The 18,998-nt window shown below is 42.1% G+C and overlaps 1 protein-coding gene across 4 annotated transcripts in view; it reads left to right on the forward strand.

Moving 5' to 3' along the window:
* Nucleotides 1-18,998, forward strand: part of Irf2 (interferon regulatory factor 2) — a 103,740-nt gene that overhangs the window by 66,400 nt on the left and 18,342 nt on the right. For all 4 annotated transcript variants that reach the window (XM_051182402.1, XM_051182401.1, XM_051182400.1 and 1 more), the window contains one exon: nucleotides 9,109-9,226. In XM_051182402.1, the coding sequence (XP_051038359.1) occupies nucleotides 9,109-9,226 (118 nt within the window). The remainder of the gene's footprint in view (nucleotides 1-9,108; nucleotides 9,227-18,998) is intronic.

An 18,998-nucleotide genomic window follows, 5' to 3' on the forward strand; every position in this document is an offset into this window, starting at 1 on the left:
TCGAGAAGAGCAAGTGCTGGGAATGGAGAAGCCATTTCTCTGGTCCCTGTAGTTAGAGTTTGGGGGAAAACTTAGCTAGCTGTTGGAGGTTTAGAGGTGTGTATCTCTGCAATGGAAAGTAAGTACTCTAGGGAGACTGGTGAGCAGTGATACTTGGTTTCATTTTTGATATTTTTCAGTGTCTTATTTGTTTTAAAAATAGCAAAGGATTAGGGATTGGAGAGGCGGCTGGGTGGTTAACAGTGCTTCTAGAAGGCCCAAGTTTGGTTCCTAGCACCCATGTCCGGTGGCTCACAACCACCTTCAACTTCAACTCCGAGAGATCCCAAGCCCTCTTCTTTCTTCTGCAGTAACACACACTCACACACATTCACAAATAAAAATAATAATTAAAAAGTGCAGGATCAGTAATGAATTTTGTTGAGTTTTATTGTGGAAAATTTGTATATTATAGGAAGGAGTCAGATGTACACTGGAGCATACCCTGATTTTAGTATTAATCAACTTCTACCATATTTGCTTCATTCCTGCTTCCATGCTTTTCCCGACTTCCAATGTGACACCATAGATATTTGACCCATTTTGACTTATAGAAACAATTTCTGATAGCTGTCAAAATATTTTGAAGCAAGTTTCAAATATGTTATTTCTTCTTTAAATATTTTACCATATATCTTTAAAAGTAAATACCCTTTAAAAATACCATGGCATCGTTATTTTAGCTGATGAATTTGACAGGCTCCCTGGTATCATCCTTGAATTCAAGATGCTAAAATAGGGAGATTTTGAGGATGAGGTTGTCCTGGACCATAAAATATAGAAACTTTGTTTCAGACAAGAAAGAGAACCAAGTGTGATTTTTAAGTGTGTGTGTGTGTGTGTGTGTGCGTGTGTGTGTGTGACTTTTCTTTGTTTGTTTGCTTGGTTGGTTGGCTTTTCTTTGAGACATGGTCTCACTGTATAGCATAGGCAGGCTCTAGATTTACAGCAGTGCTCTTCCCTGGGCCTCTCTAGTGCAGGGATTATAGACAGGAACCACCCCAACCAGTATGAGTGGTTTAGTTTTTAATCTGTGGGGTTTTCCTACATATCTTCTTATTTAAAAAGATTATTTTCTCCCTGTGATTATAAAAGACCAGTTATAGCCAGGCATTCATTGGTGGTGCACACCTTTAATCCCAGCACTCGGGAGGCAGAAGCAAGAGAATCTCTGTGAGTCCAAGACTAGCCTGGTCTACAGAGCAAGTTCCAGACAGGCTCCAAAGTAATACAGAGAAACTCTGTCTCAAAAAAACAATAAATAAATAAATATAAAAAATAAAATACTAGTTGTTATTAGCCATATTGTTTTCCACTGTGCTATTTCTTTAAATCTACATTTTCAGCATCTTGTCCAGTAAGAGAGGTATAACTTTTTTTCTCCCCACAAATACATAGCTTGAAGAATTTGCTGTAATGTTAGATATGATTAGTTGATTATATTACTATTTCCACAGCAGTCAGTGACTATTGTGTAGAACAAATAATTCATGTTCGATAATTGAGTGGATACATAAACATTTATTTAATAAACACATAAGTAAAATATGTGTGATGGGAGTCGAGGGCTTTATATTAGGGTACAGATTTAATTTCATAACCGTAGTTAGAAAATGATAGAATAATGCTTACTTTTTTAATATATTTCCCACATATGACCATTATATTTCATTTAATATCAAATACCAAAGAGTATATGTGTGTGTGTGTGTGTGTGTGTGTGTGTGTGTGTGTGTGTGTGTGTGTATGGTAGATCATTATATTATGTCTCTTTAAGACAGAAAAACTGCTTGCTGGGAAACTGAGGCCCACAGTCAAGGTTAAGACATGCAGCATTTCAGGACTGTGGCAATGTGAGGAAATGTGAACCCCAAGGTGGACGGCATGTGGGGTTCTCATGAGGAAAGAGAGCCTTTGGTTACATCAGCCTTGTGGGGCTTGTCTTTTGTGGGGCCACTAAAATGAGCATGCTGTGGAAGGCACAGCCCTGGGTGGCTCTTAGCCCTGTTTACCCAGGAACTGAGAGGCCTTCGGTGCAACCATGTGAGTGAAGTTCCTGCTTAGCAATGAATGTTATGAAATCCTTGTGTAACAAAGTTATGATTAACACTGTTCCTCAGGGGACATTGTTTCTTCAGCAGAGGGGCTGATGAATCATACATAGTGCAGCCTAACTATTGGATGTGGATTTTTTTTTTTTCTTTTGCACATGCCTTGCAATATTACAGTGGGATTGGCATCAGGTTTCCCCAGTTTTGGGGCCCATAGTTGCTAAAGATATTGCTTGACTTAGGGTATCTGCAGAATGTTTCCAAATTCCAAATCATTCCAAAGAATGATTCCATGGTTGCTCTGGGATCATGTAGTCAAAAGATTTTCTTTAATAAACTATTAAAAGTTTACTCATTTTTTTTTTTGTTGTTGCAAGTCAAAAATATATAAACTGAGCCAGGGGTGGTGGCACAGGCCTGTGATCCCAGAGCTTGGGAGGTGGAGATGAAAGGACCAGGGGTTTTAACATAAGCCTCAGCCATATAGCAAGCTTGAGGCCAGCCTGTGCTACACAAGGTCCTGTCTCAATAAAATAAACTAAAAATAAAAATAAAAACAACTCTGACAAAACAGTGAAACTAACAAAATACCTAAGCTGAATTCTTCAGTTGTATGGTAAATGTCTACTGAGAAAATTGTACATATGTTCCTAGAACTGCAGTTACCTGTTGGAGCAAGCACTTCCCATTCCTCAATTCAAGCTAAAGATTTAATTAGCAAATAATGTTGAGGGCACAATAGCCAGGTACTGAAGCTTTTCCCTGGGGCACAGACATGTTCATTGTTGCTCCACCAAACAATTTCTCCAAGATTCATGGCTTTATAGTGGGAGTGGAGATGGAGGGGAGAAGCTGTCAGGGTTAAAATGGAGTCACACTGGGTGTGGCAGTGTTTTCCATCATCCCCACACTTACAAAGATGAAGCAGCAGGATATTAAGTTTAAGGCAAGTCTGGGCTTCATAGTAAGCCCTTTCTCAAACCAATATGAAGTTGCTTGTGCCAGTTCTTCCCAAAGTCAATGGTTTGGGACAAAATACCTCTTAGAGATACATACCTGACTAAAAACCCTTCCTTCTTGTCCACATCGGGAAGAACAGAGCGGTCTAGGGAAACCCTCAAGTCCATCTTTGGGGCCCTGAAAGGCAATTAAAGTTTAAGCAGAGGGCAGAGAAACAAGCATCTTCCCAGTCCTGGTTGAGGTGTGGTCCTGCCTGCCATTGGCCCATCATTTTCCGGGCTTCGGTCACATTTTTGTAACGTTGTCTAAAGTTCTTCATTTTTGCCACTCTTGATCTGAGAGTGTACCCTGCGCTCTTAGTAAGCCACATGTCACTGAAATGAACCTGTCTACATGGAGCTACCTGTCTACCTAAGGAAGCTAGAATAAGAGAAACACCCTCAAGCATTGCTAGACTGAACATTGCCAATGAATGTATGTGTTTCAGAAAATATCATGGAACAGATTGCTCTGTGGGAATATAGGCAAGACCAAGAACAATAAGGCTAAAAGTGGGTAGAGCAGTAGGTGTTGACAATTTTTAGTTCCTTTAAGTGATCTTGTTACCTTGTTTAGTTCTTCCTGCAATGGTCAGATTTTCTCCCTTTTCCATATCAAGGAAATATAGGCACAGGGGCTGAGTCATTTTCCCAAGATGGCATAGCTTCATAGAGTCAGTGCCTCAGCTTTTTGGAAACCACAGAAGCTGAGGCAGACCTTGGGGTGGGGGGAGATGTGGCCCAGATCAGATGGCCCATGCTCTCTAGTTTCAGGAACTTCATGAATGAAGGCCTAGAGGTTAGAGTTATTTGGTTTTCTCTGAATGAATATAGAAACTGGCTTAATTTGAGTGAGTTTTGTGTGGAGAACAATGGAAAATATAGACACACAGGTAAGATGGATATGAATGAGTGCTTCCTGCCTTGGGAGGAAGGCAGGGGTGTTGTTTGCAAAGGAAAACACAAGTATTTCCAGGTCAAAGCATCAGCATCACCATGGAAACAGAATAGCAAGGGGCCTAAAGTCACTTTGTGAAAGTCTCTGTTAGTTCTGAGGGCAGACGTGGATAGAAGTTATGGAAAAGCAGACAGTTCCATAGAACTTTCTCGAAGGACTATTTCCTGTGACAGAGACGAGAACTGGTTTCAAACTGTGGATTCCCAGTTAGACAGGGCAGTGACCGTCTGTGGGAGCTGCTCCTGCAGCAGCCCCTTCCTTGCTTGAGAACACTCTTTAGAGTGGAAACTGTTTCAGCGTTCTGTTGAAAACACACCAGAACTGCTCTGGATAAAGCAGGCTCGGAGGATGAAGCCAACTAGGAGCATCTCTGGTCCTCCCCTTCTGCTGGTGGGCTAAATCATTTCTATGGACACAGAAACAATAGCTTTCACCTTAAAGGAAAGAAATAATACTTTATTCTAGAGCTATATTTGAGTGACTGTGGCTCTGCTACATAGATTTAGGTCACTCTAAATTCCATGTTCCAATGTGGTAGCAGTTCCATGACGTTTTATAGTTTTGCATAATCAAAAAAGTCACAAGTCAAGAAAGTTTAAAATACGTACATAGATGGGCCTGTGAGGGAGGTGTTTACAGAGAGATGGGGCAGCCTTTCCATAGGCCTCATATCTGATGACACTTTTAGTTTTGGAGATGGTGGAAGATAGTAGACTAATATGTTAATGTATTTTTTAAAGTTCTTATTGATTAGTCACAAGAAGTTAACTTTGACACAGAGGGGGCAAGGATGGTTATTATGGAGGCTAAAGCTACCTCATGGTAAGCTAATTGGTACTGAGTCTACAACATGCCAATTTCCTTCTATTACTGAAGTTCTATTCTAAGTTGATCAGTTTCTCCAGACTCAGCTTCTTACCGGAAGTTCCTGTTCACACTTCTATGGATAACTTCAGGAAATAAAGTTAAACTACTTGGGGCAAAGTTTCAGGACCCAGTGGGGTTTATATTTAATGGCAGCTCATAGCAGGAGGGAGAGAGTGACAGACTCCAGCAAGTATAGACAGAGATGGTGATCAATGCGATGGAGAGGAGCGGACAGTAAAGACAGGAACAGATTGAAGAGGGTGATACAGGAAGGGAATACTAGACCTGGAGCTTGTTTGTGAGTGAAATGAGAGACAGCCTTGGCAAGCAAATGCATGCTGTATGAGGGTCAAAGTTGCAATCATTCATTCCAGAACAACTTTGGAAGCCTTGAGAGTGGGCCTTCTCTAAGACATCTCTGAGATGAAGGGAAAGAAAAGGAAAAGAGGAATGAGCCAAGGACAAAGGTCAAAAGAGAAACTGCAGTGAGAGACAGGGAAGAGTCAAATAACGGTAGCCTTGCGCCAGGAAGGAAAGATAACTGTAGGCTGAAGTTTGTGCCACAGTTGTTCTCTGTGCTGCTGTGACTGCTGTGGTGGGGCCTGTGCACCCTCCAGGGTTCAGTTCCCTGCCTTTGTGAAGCTTAGCCTGGACCTTTTGATAACAGAGCTCTGGAGATGCCCTTAGATTTGATGTCTTCAAATTGACTTTAAGAGAGCATTTTGGGACAGGAGGTAGGTCAGGGTGGGAAATGTTCTTATGGTCATTCTACTGGTCTGTCTTTGCCTAGACAGATCTAGACAAAGTGCTTTAGCACAAGAGTAAGGCAGAAGGGGCTCCAGCTGCCAGCTCCTCTGCTACTTTATCTCAGGTCCACTCTAAGCCCATCTAGCAAGCCAAGCAGGAAAGCCACTAAAGCAGGATGTTTCACAATTGTAAGGATGACTACAACTCACCATTAAAACTCTCTATTGTGCCCATTTCCTTTTGCTTACAAATCCTTTAAGTTCTACACTAGATCTTGTATTCTGTAATTGCAGAAGATGTCTTTGAGCTTAAATATTTGGCAGGATTAATGCAACTTGGAGGGAATCTGCCTGAGCATGGTTTGTTTGTTTAGTTTCTTTAGGGCAGGGCAAGAGACTTAGAAACCAAGGTAGCCACAGGTATCACTTTGTACAAGAGCCTCTGTCTTACTCGCTGGGCTAGAATGCGGTTTTGTTGAGACAAGGCAGAAATGGACCATTAGAGGTGATCAGGATAGAACATCTATCACTTACACTGTCTCTGTGCATGCTCATAGAGAACTGTCACCTCTTTTCACAGTTTGGAATCCTTGGGTTTATAATTTAGGTTTTTTTTAAATGTTTGTGTTATGTTATTTATTATTTATTGATATGTCTGTGCACATGCACATGCCCATATATTCAGTGTATGGTGGCAGCCAGAGAACAACTTAGGGGAGTGTGTTCTCTCCTACCACAATGTGGGGCTCAGGTATGGAACTCAGGTCATCAGGCTTGGCAGCAAGTGCCTTTATCTGCTGAGCCATCTCCTGGCCCAGTTTAGCTTTTGATATCCCCATTTGTACTTATTTCAAAACTTTGGACTTTTGAAGCTTCTCTCTTGGGATCATTTGCTCCACACCCTCAGAGGAGACCTGTCAGGGAGGTGTACAGCACAAGTTACTGTTTTGTCCCTTATGAGTGACAGTAGCAATGACAGTTTGCCCTGAGTGGTAGCAGGAGGAGTAAGGCAAGTTCAAAATAGTCTCCCAGTGGCCACTGGTTGAAATTCTGCCTCAGGCAGAGCTCCAGGTAGGCAGAGGGAAGCAGGGGTCCACCCCATCTATCTCTATTCCATCCTGGTCCATCTGGGCCTCTGTCAGGATGGATGCAGAAGACAGAGGCCCCTGAACTTGAACCTGCTGCATAGGCAAATGCTTAGCTCAGTTCCTGCCTCTCACCAGGCTAAATGGAGCATGATCCTGGAAAATTAATTTAGTGAGTCATAAATTTCTCTCACAAGAAGTGACAAAAATGTCACTTGCCGCCAGTTACACTGTAGATCACGTGAAACACTTAAAGGTCTCTGTTGCAAAGTCAGAATAATCCAGTTTTTATTACTTTGATAAGAAATCTAGAAATAGAATTTTAAAAAAGGGGTGGGAGACAAAAGAAGCTCACAGAGAATCAGTTCTTCCTGTCCTTTCTGGGCCATTGAGAGCCAGGGTGAGAGGTGGGCACACTTAGCAGTGTCTCAGGGTTCAGGCTGTGGAGAAGGGAGACATGGTGCAGTGTTTAACCCAACAGTCAGGAGACAGAAACGGGAGGATCTCTGAGTTCAAGGCCAGAGTAGTCTACAGAGAGAGAGTTCAAGGATAGCCAGGTCTACACAGAGAAACCCTGTCTCAAACACATGCATGCGTGCATGTACGCACGGGAGACAATGCCCTCCCTGTTGGGGCCAGAAGATGGAGCTAAGGGGAAGGGACTAGCGAAAGGGGCCAATGGATTTAGGAAGTTTTATTGGTGACCTTTGTTGGTTGCAACCATTTTTCGATAATGAATGCCTCGTCTCTCCTTAAGCTTCACCTCACCTGGTAGCATGGAACCCATTACTGTTCTCAGCACACTGACGTCTGCAATGCCTTAAGAAGGGATTACAGGGTTAAATTCCGCCTGCAGACTAGTGAGAAGCAGAGTCAGACAGACCCTGGCTCCAGAGTCCTCTTAGCATGTTCTCTGGGGGTTTTATTCTGCCAATGGAGACAAGGCAGGACCATAGGACTTTTCAAGGGCATGCATGCAGGAGGCAGAGTTAGCAAAAGCAGGCATTTGTTCAGATGTTTGACTGGAAGGAAAATTGGTAAGCCCCCCCTCCACCAAATGGCAAGCCTTTAATTGGAACTTATTAACAAGGAAAAAATATGAGATGCTGAGGGAGAAAGGGCTGAAGTTAGTGCTCAGTGGGCCGGCCCTGGGCCCTTCCGGATGTTTGACCTTTGGTAAGCTGGCAAACCTTACTGTGAGATTTTTGTTGTTGTTTTGTTTTGTTTAGCTTTTCTCAAGCTGAACTGAACATCAAGGCAATGCCTTTAAAGCCATAATTGTCATGGGAGTTTGCCAGAGGATCATGGAGACTATATGCAATTTGATCTTGATTCCCCAGTGTGAGCAACTGATGAGAATTCCTCATATACCTTAGAATGCCAAGTTCTCCTGATGTACCACTTCCACAGTACCCCTCTGCTTCCAGCCCCGTCCTCATTCTCCTCCAGCCTCTTCTTCCATTTTGGATTCCTCGGGAGTTGTCTTATATGGCTTTTTTTTTTTTTTTGGGCGGGGGGACTATTGCTATCATTGAAACAAATGTAGTCTTGCTGGGAGGAAGAGCTCTTATCTAAGTTCCAAGAGTCATGTGTACCTCAGGACTTGTTTTCCTTGATTGGTCAGTCCTCTCAGGGAGTGGAAGGTTCAAGTACACTTGAATGAAGAAGAGATGCAGAGTTTAAGCAAGGAAAGACCCTTTCTCCTTTTGTCAGAGCCACTGTGTAGCTTCTTGGACTGAGTGGGAGTTTTAGGCACAAGGACATTTATGTCAAGTTGTGGAGGTGGGTTGCCTGCCTGGTGCTGGGCCAGTGAGAGGAGGCTTCAGTTGAGGCAGTGGCTTATGCTATCATTGGACCACCAGTGCAGTGCGCTCGAGCAGCTGTATCCCCACCACAAAGTGTACCTGAGTACTCGCCACCTGCCACTGGGCTCCTGTCACTGGCTGATTATGGAGGCACAGTTTGTCCTAAGAGTGACTTCAAAAGCAGGGGTACAGCTTCTCCCTCAGAGAGAATCCTGGTTCCTCTGTGTCCTCACTCAGAGGAGGAAGACTTGGGACCTGTGCAGCACCGGACTTGTGTGACAGTGCTGCAGCTCTGCTCAGTCACAGAGCTTGACTCTGCAGCTGCAGGTATTTCCTGAAGGCCAGATGTGCTGAGAACATTTCCTTGAAGGCAAATGAAAGAAAACAAATAGCTAGCTTCTTTAATGTCAGCCTAATTTAGAGAGGCAGGGGATGCATTTGGGACATGACGTGAATGACTAACCCCAGGGTCCAACAAATTAGACAAGGGGAGAATGGAAGCTAAGAAAAGGGAGGGAAAGGAAGTGTTCTCAATTCTTTTTTCTTTTCTTCTTCCTAGCAAGAACCAGTTGAGTCATCTTTGGGGCTTAGTAATGGAGTAAGTGACCTTTCTCCTGAGTATGCGGTCCTGACTTCAGCTATAAAAAATGAAGTGGATAGTACGGTGAACATCATAGGTAAACTGTTTTGACATCTTATTTTTATACTCACGAGCAGCCTCCAAGGTCTAAAATTTGCAAAACAGTAATCTCAAAATAACATAGTCAGTAAGAGGAAGTCTTGGAACATGTCCAAATCCAAGTTCTAGTCCCTAGATCTCAGGGCTTCACAGATGAGATCAAGGTTTGTAGACGAGTCAGATCCAAGAAAAGAAAGCCAGGCGTTCAGAATGCTTCCTCCTTGGTGGCTAATGGTTAGCAATACTTCATCACTCATTGTTCAGCCACAGGGACAAAATTGTCATTTATTTAACTTGGGAACCAAAGAGGGGAAAGGCCAGCCTTGTGAGTCCTCTGGGGTTCCACTGTGTGACACCTGCCCAGAGGCAGCTCTGGTTTTACAAGCCAAGAAACCGAGGCACAAACTTTCTGTCAAAGGATTGACTGGCTCTACAGATTCGTTGAACATTCTCTACTGTCCAGATACAGTTCTGTGGGCAGGAAGTTCATAGGGGACAAGTTCAGCTCTATTCCCACTTTTAATGGGGACACAGTAAACAAAGACACAGGTAAGCATAGTACCCCCATTTGTGGCCTTTGATGCAAAGGGAGAAAGCAGAGGTGATTGGAAACAGTCTAGAAACCAGATTTACATGGCGGTAACAGTGGGTGTCCTCAGAAGAGTGGCATTCGGGTGTGAGAGCAGCAGGAGGTAACACATGGAGGAGGCAGACATGATGTTGACAGAAGCCCTGGGTGTTAAATATCTAGGGAACAGAAAGCAGATCAGAGTTGCATAGTATAGGAAGCATGGTGACTGCTCATGAGCTCCTCTCAGAGATAGAGGTAGTGATGGCTATTCTTGGTTGTCAGCTTGATGACATATGTAAATAGCCAAAATCCATGCAGCTGGATACACCTGTGAGGGATTTTTTCCTCTTAATTAAATCATTTGAAGTAGGAAGACCCACTTTTGAGGTGGGAAGATCCACCTTTAATCTGGGACACACCTTCTGGCAGCTTATATAAAGGGCATGGAAGAAAGAAGATTTTTGGGTTTTGCCTGATTTTCCTCATTCTCATTGACAAGTCTGTTTCTTCACTGGTGTTAGAGCCTGCTTCTTCAGGATTCTGGCATATATTGAAAACCAGCTAAGATATTCAGCCTTTTGGACTGAACAACTACTAGATTCTTAGACTTTTTCCATTTGTAGACAGCCATTGTTGGACTAGCTAGACCACAGCCTATAAGCCATAATCACTCTCTGTCTGTCTGTGTGTGTGTGTGTGTCTGTCTGTTGTCTGTCTGTCTGTCTGTCTATCTATCTATCTATCTATCTATCTATCTATCTATCTATCTCTATTTATCTATTCCTCTAGAGAACCCTGACTAATACAGATTTTGATGCCAAAAGTGATTCTAGAGCAACAGATGTATAAGAATGAATTTTTTAAATATCTGGAATAGCCTTTCCAATTTTCCAACACCTAGAGTTATGGAATCTTGTCCTAGAAGCTCAGGGAATAGAAAAGGCCCATGGTGCAAAGTATTTTAGAAACATAAGGAGGTAAATACATTTAATTATCCTGATTCGCCAACTTTGAGAAACAACAGATTTGGAAACTCTGTATAAAACTTTTGACAATGTGTGGAAAAATAAGGAAAATGATGATGCTGGTTGGTTGCTCCTGGCATTTCTGGACAAACTGACAAAGGAAAAGAATGAGTTCCATGATCAAATTAACCAACTTCTAGCATTGTGGGATACTGTGTAGGACAACAATGAACTTGGTGATAGAACCAACTAGTCCCGAATGCACATGAACAGCCTAAAGCTTTCCAAGTGTTCCCTGGAAGAGAATCATCTCTCCAGCTGCCATGGAGTGTAAGTTGTGTCAAATCAAACCAAAAGCCCCATTATAAAGTTGGCTGGATAGCAGTGAAAATTCAAGTCAGTTTTGAGTTGGAAGGTGTTGATGGTTAAAAAAGGGCATTAATTTGTGAAGAATGGGATCCTATAACTTGGGGTGGAGATGTGTGGGAGAACCCTATTGGAGTTGAAAACTTTGAACCCCCAGATTCTCAAGGGTTTATCTTAACTTAGGAAGGAATCTCTCTAGCCTCAGTAAATGATGTACTTACACATCCAACCCCTGAAATATTGCCTTTTTCACCTTTGACTGGGGAAATTAATCCTTCATTGTCTGCTAAATCATCAGTGACCTTTTCTGAAGGAGATGATAGTCAAGCCAATGTTGATGTCCCTCAGGGCTCACCAATAGTTGCTTCTAGAACTATAACCTGATAAGGCTAAGCAGGCTGCTAGAGGAGAGATAGAAAGCGTAGACTACAAGGAGGTGCACCACACACACTACTAAAGACTTAACGAGTTTGCAGATTCGTTTAAGCACAAGTCTGGGGAATATGTGTAGTAATGGATTTTAAGAGTGTGGAATAATGATGGAAGGAACATAAAACTGGATAAGGCTGAGCTTATTGATATGAATCCACAGAGTGGAGATTTTATTTTTAGTATGGAAACTTGTCAAAAGTTTGAATGGTTGACTGAAGCATTTGTGAAAAGATAGCTGACTGAGGAGTTGGAGATGCCTGATATCCCTGCGTTTAGTGTTGTTGAAGGGATTTTAAGGGTCAGGGAAAAGGCAATGCTGGAGTGAGTGTGCTATGTAAAACCAAATCCTGCACAGTGGGAAGCCCCCAAAGACATGCCTTTCACTAATCCTGTAAGACAGCAAAATGGTGAAGGGCCACTAGCACATTTGGGGAGCTTTGTTGCCCTTTCTCTTGTGTCAGAGCTTAGGTTTGGAGATGCTGCTACTCAGTTGGATGAATTAAATGCAGTGGGTTTAACTGGGATCTGAAGTAGCAGGGTCCAGGCAGCACTGAACTACCAAAGGCAAGGTGATCATGTTATCATAATGAGCAGCGAGGCCCAAACAATGTTCATGGTAGCCTAGCCTGTAATGGGCAACACAGCTAAAATGATTTTTATGGTGTCATGACTTATATGGACCTTTGATACTGGCTTATCAATATGGTATTTCTAGGCATGAACTAGATAAAAAGCCTACAGTATAAGTGAAAAAAAAAAAAAAAAAACTCAAACAAACAAAAGAAAAGTTACACCGGATCATGGCAAAAGAGAATTTCAGCTTATAAACCAATTTCCTGACTTGAGCCATTTTGCAGACCCAGAACCCCTCGAATGAAGAACAATCAGATTCTCTTGAGGAAGGACCTTAATAAAGTACATAAAAGTTTTACTGTTAATTTTTCTTTAGTCATTGCTCAAAGGAACCTATAGCCTTTTACAAGGGTAACTGTTGGGGGAAAGGAAACAATCAGACTTCCCAGGGTTGATTGGATACTGGCTCTGAATTGATGCTGATTCTTGGCGATCCCAAGAAATGTTGTGGCCCTCCAGTTAAAGTAGGGGCTTACAGAAGTCAAGTGATTAATGGAGTTTTTGCCCAGATACAGCTCACAGAAGGCTCATGGGGTTCCCTGGTTTCAGAATGTATAATTGGGATATATATATAGAATTCTGCCAACTTCCAAATATATATTTGGAAGTTGGCAGAATTCTCACATTGGTTCTCTGATTGGAGTGAGGGTTCTTATGGTTGGAAAAGCTAAATGGAAGCCATTGAAGTTGCCCCTGCCAGCGAAAACAATGAGTCAGAGGCAATGTTGCATTCCAGGAGGAACTGAAGAAATTAGTGCCGCCATCAAGGACTTGAAAGATGCAGGGCGTTGGCGCCAACCACATCTCCCTTTAACTTTCCTATCTAGCCAGTGCAGAAGACACATGAACCATAGAGATTGACAGCTGACTATGGAAAACTTGATCAAGTAGTGACTCCAATTGCAGCTGCTATACCAGATGTGGTGTTCTTACTTGAGCAGATTAACACATCCCCTGGTATGTAGTGGTATGCACCTATGGATCCAGCAGATGCCTTTTTATTAGTACCTGTCCATAAGAACCACCAGAAGCAGTTGGCTTTCATTTGGTAAGGCCAGCAATATACCTTTACAGTTTTGCTGCAAGGGTATATTAACTCTCCAGCCCTGTATCATAACTTTGTTCAAAGAGATCTTGATCATCTGTCTTTTCCAAAAAATATCATATTGGTTCACAATATTGATGACATGCTGATTGGACCTAGTGAGCAAGAGGTAGCAACCACTTTGTACTTGTTGATAATATGCCCATATCAGAAGATGAGAAATAAATCCAGCCAAAAATTCAAGGGCTTTCTGACTCAGTGAAATTTTTAGGGATCCAATGGTGTAGGGGCATGCAAAGATATTCCTTCTTTGGTGAAGGTTAACTTATGCATTTGGCCCCTCCCACAACCAAGAAAGAAGCACATTTTGTAGACCTATTTGGATTCTGGAGACAGCACATCCCCCACGTGGGTGTTACTCCTGTCCATGTACCAAGTGATTTGGAAGGCTGCTAGCTTTGAGTGGAGCCTGGAACAGGAGATGGTTCTTCAACAGGTCCAGGCTGTTGTGCAGGCTGCTCTACCACTTGGACCATATGATGCAGCAGGCCTGATGGTACAGGAGGTGTCAGTGACAGATGAGGATGCTGTTTGGAGCCTCTTGGAGCAGGGCTGTGCCATCATCTGCAGACAACTGTTCTCCCTCTGTCAGACAGTTCTTGACCTGTTGTTGGTCCCAGTGGAAGCTGTGTGTTTGACAATGGGCTGCAAAGTTACCATGCAACTTGCATTGATCAGCATGAGCTGGGTATCCTCTGACCCACCAAGTCATAAAAGTAGGATGTACACAACTGAAATCTGTTATCAAATGGAAGTGGTATAGATGTGATCTGGCCCAAGCAGGTCCTGAGGATACAAGCAAGTTACATTAAAAAGTTGCTCAAATGCCTGTGGTTTCTACTCCCGTTGCAACACTGACTGTACCCAAGCATGCACCTCTAGTCTCATGGGCTATGCTCTGTAATCGGTTGAGTGAGGAAAGAAGACTATGGCCTGGTTTACTGATGGTTCTGTACTTTATGCAGACATGGCTCAGAAATGCACAATTGCAGCATTACAACCCCTTTCTGGGACAACTTTGAAAGACACTGGTGAAGGGAAATCTTCACAGTGGGCAGAACGTTGGGAAATTCATATGTTCATACATTTTATTAGGAAGGGAAAATGACCAGTTGTGCAATTGTGCACTGACCCATAGACTGTAACCAAAGGATTTGCTAGATGGTCCAGGACTTGAAAAGAGCATAGTTGGAAAACTGGTGAGGAAGGTATCCAAGGAAGAAGTATGTGGATAGAGCTCTCCAAATGGACTAAGCGTGTGACAATACTTGTATCCCATGTAAATGCTCATCTAAAGGTGACTTCAGCAGAGAAGAAGTTCAATAATCAAGTACATAGGGTGACCCATTCTTAGACAGTAAGCATCTTTCCTCAGCCATCCCTGTCATTGCCCATGAACAGTGTGTCATGGTGGCAGAGATGGGGGTTATGCATGGGCTTGACAACATGGACTTCTACTTACCAAGGCTGACCTGGCTACAGTTACTACTGAATGCCAGCTCTGCCAACAGCAGAGACCAACACCTAGCAACCACAGATATGGCATCATTCCCTGAAGTGAGCAGCCAGTGACCTGGTGACAGGTTTTACTACACTAAATACTTCCTCCTTGGAAAAGACAACACTTCCTCCTTCCTTGAGTAACTAATTATTCTACTTATGGATTTGCCTTTCCTGCACATAATGCTTCTGCCAAAACTATCATCCATGAACTTACAGAATGCCTGATCCACCAACATAGTTTTCCACACAGGATTGCTGCCGACCAAGGAACTCACTTCACAGCCAGAGAAGTGTGACAGTAGACCCATGATCATGGAGTTCACTGGTTTTACCATGTTTCCCAACATCTTGAGGCAGTTGCCTTGACAGAAAGATGGAGTGGCCTTTTTGAAGACACAGTATCAACACTATTTAGGTTGCAGTAGCATGGAGGGCTGAGGCAAGGTTCCCCAGAAGGTGGTATATGCTTTGGATCAGCATATGGTAGTGTCTCCCATAGCCAGGATTCAGGGCTCCAGGAATTAGGGGGTAGAAAAGGGAATACTTCCACTCATTATCATCCCTAGTAACCCACTAGGGAAAGTTTCATTCCTGTTCCTATGACCTTAAGTTCTGCTGGCCCAGAAATTTGGGTTGCAGAGGGGAAAGAACTCAGGCCAGTAGCCATAACAAACATTCTACTGAACTGGAAGCTCAAACTTCCCTCTGCTTGCTTAGGGCTTCTGATGCCCTTAAGCAAAGGCTAAGAAAGGAATAACAGTGTTAAGAGGAGTGATTTATCCAGATCATCAAAGGGAAGTTAGACTGCTTCTCCACAATGGAGCTAAGAAAGATTATGCCTGGGGTTTAGGGGATCCTTTAGGGCATGTGCTGGTGCTACCTGGTCCTGGGATTAAAGTCAAAGGGAAACCACAGCAACCTAATCCAGACAGGATGAAAAGGGCACAGACCCCTCAGGAATGAAGGGATGGATCACTTTTCCAGGAAAAGAACCTTTAGAGGCTCTTGTCAAGGGTGGAGGAAATACAGAATGGCTAGTAGAGGAAGGTAGTTACAAACACCAGCTAAGGCCATGTGATCAGTTGCAGAAATGAGACTTATAAATTGACATGAATATTTCTATCATATTTTGTTGAGAATGTGTTTGTACAAATATTTAGGTTTTCCTTTCTTGATTTATTACCTAATTTAACAGCAATTAAGAAAATACCAGTGTTATCATATTCAAGTTTTGAGATACCAAAAGCATGTCCACAAAGACACATTGTCATTTATTCAAAAAAATTTTAGAAAATATTTTAATAAATGTAAGTATGTAAATGTTCACTTTCAGTAATACTTAACATTTTATTTTTAAAAAAAATATTATAAATTTTTCTTCATCTCTTAACAAAATTCCTTTTTATTATTCAAAACAATTTTTAAATTTAAAAATATTTTGATCATGTTCTTCCCCTCCCCAAGTCTTTTCAGAACCTGTATTAGCAGTTATATGAGGGATTATTATATCATGTAAATATAATTATGACTTGGTTAAATATATAATGCATTTGTGGCTGTATTATGACAGTCATATTATGTTAGGCGTAATTATGACCTAGAAATTAATCATGACATAAGGAGATGACTGTGTATCAAGTTGACAAGGGATGGATTTGTGATGGCTATTCTTAGTTGTCAACTTGCCTATATCTAGAATAACTAAAAACCCAAGTGGCTAGGTACACCTGTGATTTTTTCCCCCCTCAATTAAAACATTTGAAGTGGGAAGACCCACTTTTAATGTAGATCTCTTGGGATGGGATGATCCATCTTTAATCTGGGCCACACCTTCTGCTGGCAGCCTATTAAGAAAGGAAGAGGGATGATTCTTGCTCTTTGCCTGTTTGACTTGACTCTTGCTGGCAAGGACATTCCTTCACTGGCATTAGAGCCTACTTCTTCAGGATTCCTCATGGACTGAACAAATACTAAAGTCTTGGACTTCCTGTTGGTAGACAACCATTGTTGGACTAGCTCGACCACAGCCTCTAAATCTAATCTATATGTTAGATTATTAGAGTATGTATTCATTCTATCCATACTGTTTGTATAGAGATCAATCCCTGACTGATACAAGGCAGAAAATGTCTTAGGGACTTTGTAGATCATTGTTAATTAAGCTGGGTTTTATTCAAATTATTGGGAGATGTTTAAAATTGTGACTGGGGGCTAGAGAGTTGGCTCAGCAGTTAAGAGTGTTTGCTACTCTTTCAAAGGATCAGAATTCAGTTCCCAGTACCAGTGTTGGGCAGCTCACAACTGCCTGTAACTCCAGCTCTAGGCAATCTGACATTGTTGTCTAGCCTCTGTGGGTACCTGCAAACCTACATCCATGTACATAGACAGACAGACAGACACAAACAAAAATTTGCACAAACACACCCAAGAACAAATAAATTTTCAAAATCTATTTTTTTTTTAACATTGAAGCATAATATAAACACTAAATTGCCCTAAAGCAAGCACTACTCCTTCAAGGTTTCAGGCAAGTGGTGACAACACAGTAATATCTTGCAGAGATGCTGTGACAGTTTGGATTGGATTAAACTCTGGAGACACCTTGTAAAACTGGAGGCCTGGCAATGAACTTGGCTTGCATATGAATTCAGAATCCAGAGTTGAGGCTTCCTGGTCCAGGGATACTTTCCATCTATAAAACTTTGATTCCATGTGGGCTTCTGGTATTACTAAGAACTAAAAAGACCTAACAAAGGTATAGCAAGTTCTCCTGAGTAGGTAGCTTTCTGTCTGAAGTCTTAGCTAAACACTGACTGACAGGAGGCTACAGCCAGAGGCTGTCGGTACCCATAACGCCCCTTGATTTTGGAGATTCACCCCTATTTTGGAGATATCACCTCTTCCCTGCCTCCCACCCATGTGGAAGCATCTCCCTTCCCTGTCATTTTTTGCTTTGGGATACCATTAACTTTCTTAGCAGTCAAGCCTGGAGAATGTATGTATGACTTGGAGCCCTTAAAAAAATTCCCCCCAAACTCCAGGCACAATTTCTTGAGACCTTAGCTCTTTTTGAATGTGTTGGATAGATGGTTCTTGAGTTTCCTTTCATTTATTAGGTGAAGTCAGCCTCAAAAGATCTGGCAAACTGAAGCGAGGGTTATACCATGGTTACTTTTGATTGGCAAGTAATAATTATGAATACATATACATACACACATACGCACAATGGGTTGCTGTGATCAGTGTGGAACAATTAATTCATCATGGTAATGAAAGCATCTGCCACCTCATCGACTTTTGTGGTATTAAGATGTTTTTGTTTTTAATGTTGTAGTTTGTTTTATTGATGATATTTGCATAAGAAAAAGTAGTCTTGAAGACAGTAAGGCATCATGCAATCACTGATAAGCATATTTTAACTGTAAGGATGTTTTTTAAAACATCATTTTTTTTTCAGCCATTTCGAAGTACACAATACAGTATTACTATTGCTGACAACATTCAGTGCTAAAGACCTTTAAAAGTCACTCCTCAACTCTAAACATGTTCCATGCCCTTGGATCAGCAGCTTCCTTCACTCCCATTACAGCCACCAGTGCTGATCTTTCTTCTCTGTTTCTCATGAGATGGAATTTCTTTTGACTCATGGGCTGGGGCCAAGCAGCACTGGTTTTTTGTGCCTGAGTTCCTGAGTTAACTCACTTAGCAATGTGCCCTCTCGTTCTACCCTGCAGTGTGTGTAGATTTTATGGTTATTCTTTGCCCTTTTGCATGCCTGGTGGTACTTGGAGCTGGTGTAAGTAAGACTGAGTCATTATGCTCTTCTGGGACAAAGATGCTGCTCAGAGTTCCTGATTCCCTTCCTGGTCTTAATAGTAGCCAGGAAGTTAATAGTTGATAGACCTGATAGTACATTAATAGTGAATGGCAGCAAAATGAGTCTGAAGATAGCTTTCTGTTCAGCTGTTTGCTCTTACAAAATACATCACATTGAAATGAGGTAGAATCATCACATGTCTCAATAGATGGGTAATCAATGCTGGTGTCCACCATGTTATTATCTTAGACTTTAAACCCGAAGGAGCTTTTGCCTACAGCCTTCCATGTGTCTTCCTCTTACATCATTGGTCTTTGAGGCTTGTGGGTAGAGCTAAGAAACAAGGATCTGGATCCATGGCTGCAATGGCTTTTGAGA

Source organism: Phodopus roborovskii, unplaced genomic scaffold (assembly GCF_943737965.1).
Source record: "Phodopus roborovskii unplaced genomic scaffold, PHOROB, whole genome shotgun sequence".
NCBI classification, from domain to species: Eukaryota; Metazoa; Chordata; class Mammalia; order Rodentia; family Cricetidae; genus Phodopus; species Phodopus roborovskii.